Here is a 3,951-nt window from a genome sequence, read left to right as displayed (position 1 = left end):
GCCCAAGGGCATTTATAAGCCTAGCCCATAGTTATGTGGCTTTCGCCACCCCTTTAGTTTGAATAAAAAACTATGCCTATCATTTTTCTGTGCCTCTGTCAAGCAGTGACACTGAAGTAATCCCTGGGGTATATCTGCGATCTCCCATCCATTGGTCAAGATTCCTCTTGAACAAAGCCATCTTTTTTCTTTTTGCCGTACTTCTGTCCATGATATATGCTATATAAATACAGTCTATATCAGTGTCACCTTGGTGAGATTTTGTAAAAAACAGGGTCCACCTTGCGAAGGTACTCGTCAAGACTTGAGGATGAATTCAACTTCAGCACTACTAATCTCCTTTGCTTGCTGACTTGTTCATCTATCCACTTTTCTAATGTACTCCTTGCTAAGTTTTACTCACATTTGTTCATGTTTTATTGCTGATCCTTCATCAATTCCAAAGTATTTATATACTCCCTCTTGCTCAAGTATACTCCCTCTTGCTCAAGTTATTTTACATCACATTCTTGTCCCAAACTGATGTTTTCCTGGTGCTATAGTTTTCCTTCTTTAAAGGTTGCTTTCTTTTTTTAATTTCTCCAAATCTTTAGAGTTTGCTTTTTGCTGTGCAAGTCCTTTCATGTTTTACTAGATTCGCCCTTTGTTTAAAGCACTTATTGCATTCCGGACATTTATATGGTCTCTCCCCCGTGTGAATCCTTTTATGCATTACTAGAGCCCCCCTTTGTCTGAAACACTTATTGCATTCAGGAAATTTATACAGTTTCTTTTCTTTGTGAACTAACAGATGAAGTCTAAGGCTACCAGTTGCTGTGAAACCCTTGCTGCATTCAGGACATTTATATGGTCTCTCCCCCGTGTGAGTCCTTTCTTGTATTACTAGAGTCCCCCTTTGTCTGGTACACTTGTTGCATTCAGGACATTTATACAGTTCTTTTCTTTGTGAACTAACAGATGCACTCTAAGGTTACTAGTTGTTGTGAAATCCTTGGTGCATTCAGGACATTTATATGGTCTCTCCCTAGTGTGAGTCCTTTCATGTATTACTAGAGACCCTCTTTGTCTGTAACACTTATTGCATTCGGAACATTTATATGGTCTCTCCCCCGTGTGAGTCCTTTCATGTCTTACTAGAGTCCCTCTTTGTCTGAAACACTTATTGCATTCAGGACATTTATACAGTTTCTCTTCTTTGTGAACTAACAGATGAAGTCTAAGGCTACTAGTTGTTGTGAAATCCTTGCTGCATTCAGCACATTTATATGGTTTCTCTAACATGTGAGTCCTTTCATGAATTACTAGATTCCCCCTTTGTCTGAAACACTTATTGCATTCGGAACATTTATATGGTCTCTCCCCCGTGTGAGTTCTTTCATGTATTACTAGATTCCCCCTTTGTCTATAACATTTATTGCATTTAGGACATTTATACAGTTTCTCTTCTTTGTGAACTAACAGATGATGTCTAAGGCTACTAGCTGTTGTGAAACCCTTGCTGCATTCAGAACATTTATATGGTCTCTCCCCCGTGTGAATCCTTTCATGGATTACTAGATCTTTTCTGTCTCTGAAACACTTGCTGCATTCAGGACATTTATATGCTCTCTCAATGTGACTCCTTTGGTGCGCTGTTAGATGACTGCATTGTTTGAAACACTTGCTGCATTCAGGACATTTATATGGTCTCTCCCCCGTGTGAGTTCTTTCATGTTTTACTAGAGTCCCCTTATGTCTGAAACACTTATTGCATTCAGGACATTTATACAGTTTCTTTTCTTGGTGAACTAACATATGAAGTCTAAGGCTACCAGCTGTTGTGAAACCCTTGCTACATTCAGAACATTTATACGGTCTCTCCCCCGTGTGAATACTTTCATGGATTACTAGATCTCTTCTGTCCCTGAAACACTTGCTGCATTCAGAACATTTATATGGTTTCTTTTCTTTGTGAACTAACAGATGCACTCTAAGGTTACTAGTTGTTGTGAAATTCTTAGTGCATTCATATGGTCTCTCCACCGTGTGAATCCTTTCATGGATTACTAGATCTCTTCTGTCTCTGAAACACTTGCTGCATTCAGGACATTTATATGCTCTCTCAATGTGACGCCTTCTGTGTGCTGTTAGATTACTGCATTGTTTGAAACACTTGCTGCATTCAGGACATTTATATGGTTTCTCCCCGTGTGAGTTCTTTCATGTATTACTAGAGTCCCCCTTTGTCGGAAACACTTATTGCATTCAGGACATTTATACGGTTTCTTTTCTTGGTGAACTAACAGATGACGTCTAAGGCTACTAGCTGTTGTGAAACCCTTGCTGCATTCAGAACATTTATACGGTCTCTCCCCCGTGTGAATCCTTTCATGGATTACTAGATCTCTTCTGTCTCTGAAACACTTGCTGCATTCAGGACATTTATATGCTCTCTCAATGTGACGCCTTCTGTGTGCTGTTAGATTACTGCATTGTTTGAAACACTTGCTGCATTCAGGACATTTATATGGTTTCTCCCCCGTGTGAGTTCTTTCATGTATTACTAGAGTCCCCCTTTGTCGGAAACACTTATTGCATTCAGGACATTTATACGGTTTCTTTTCTTGGTGAACTAACAGATGACGTCTAAGGCTACTAGCTGTTGTGAAACCCTTGCTGCATTCAGAACATTTATACGGTCTCTCCCCCGTGTGAATCCTTTCATGGATTACTAGATCTCTTCTGTCTCTGAAACACTTGCTGCATTCAGGACATTTATATGCTCTCTCAATGTGACGCCTTTTGTGCGCTGTTAGATATCTGCATTGTTTGAAACACTTGCTGCATTCAGGACATTTATATGGTCTCACTCCTGTGTGAATCCTTTCATGTATTACTAGATCCCTGCTTTGTCTGAAACCCTTACTACATTCAGCACATTTATATGGTTTCTCTACCATGTGAGTCCCTTCATGTATTACTAGAATCCCCCTTCTTCTGAAACACTTATTGCATTCAGGACATTTATATGGTTTCTTTTCTTTGTTAGCTCTCTGGTGTACTAATGGACTTTGCTGTAGTATAGAACTTGGATCACATTCAGAGTTCATGTTGCAGGTGTATCCTGGATGAAGCTGTGCTACAGGTAGAACAGGATGCTTGTTGGAGCCCTTCAGAGTTTGAACAGAGTGCTGCAGGTACACTGTAGGATAACGTGAAACAGATACTCCAAGTGATGGCTGCTGACTCCAGGAAATGCTCCATTCTCTGCTCCCATTGCCTACAAACAAATGAATTATTAGTTCTGTATCACAATGATGAAATACACGTGTTTCATTTTACTCACAACAGCGCACATGCAGTTGTATCCATCTTAAATATTATGGTTTTATTTTCCATTTTTAAATTTAACATTTTCTGCTGCTATTAACATGATAAAAAGAGCAAAAACAATTCAGACCCTTCATTTATGAGAAGTTAGTCTTCTAGAAACAGCTTTTAGAGATACAAAAAAGTACAAAACTAATGAAATGATTTATGAAAGTCAACAGTTTTGAATATAAAACATATCAGCAATCAATCATATCAGGCATACCTCTCTACTTTTCCTTACTAATATTTGTTAAAGTCAGACTGTAGTTGTACTGTAAATTTGACTCACATAACATTGTTTAATCTTTTCATGCAAACATATTTATAGTATGGCATTTAAATGCAAGATTCTGTACTTCCCTGGGTGGTTAAAATTGGTCCCTTTGGATTAGCAATGGTTGCCAAAGTACAATAAATAAAAACATAATCAACCTGGCAAATGCATGACACATGATTAAATAATAGAAGAGCAGAGCACATTGAAATAGAGTACAACAATGTAACAACTGGATACAATGAAGTGCAACAATATCTTTAATGTATGCAGATTACAGAGCATCACTTACAAATATAAGTTTATACTGCTAAATTTCATTCAGC

At 38.3% G+C, this 3,951-nt stretch overlaps 1 protein-coding gene across 1 annotated transcript; it reads right to left on the bottom strand.

Annotated features, from left to right (window-relative positions):
* Nucleotides 1-257: 257 nt before the first annotated feature.
* Nucleotides 258-3,315, bottom strand: LOC122813926 (zinc finger protein 91-like). Its single transcript, XM_044086470.1, is given in 2 exon segments — nt 258-2,189; nt 2,192-3,315. Coding segments are annotated over 2 exon segments (2,205 nt in total). The 5' UTR covers nt 3,090-3,315; the 3' UTR covers nt 258-882.
* Between the last annotated feature and the right edge of the window lie 636 nt (nt 3,316-3,951).

This window comes from Protopterus annectens, chromosome 10.part0 (genome assembly GCF_019279795.1).
Source record: "Protopterus annectens isolate FY-2018-M chromosome 10.part0, PAN1.0, whole genome shotgun sequence".
Lineage (NCBI taxonomy): Eukaryota > Metazoa > Chordata > Ceratodontiformes > Protopteridae > Protopterus > Protopterus annectens.
The sequence above is the reverse complement of the archived record's forward strand: the minus strand, read 5'-3'. Positions and strand labels throughout refer to the sequence as shown.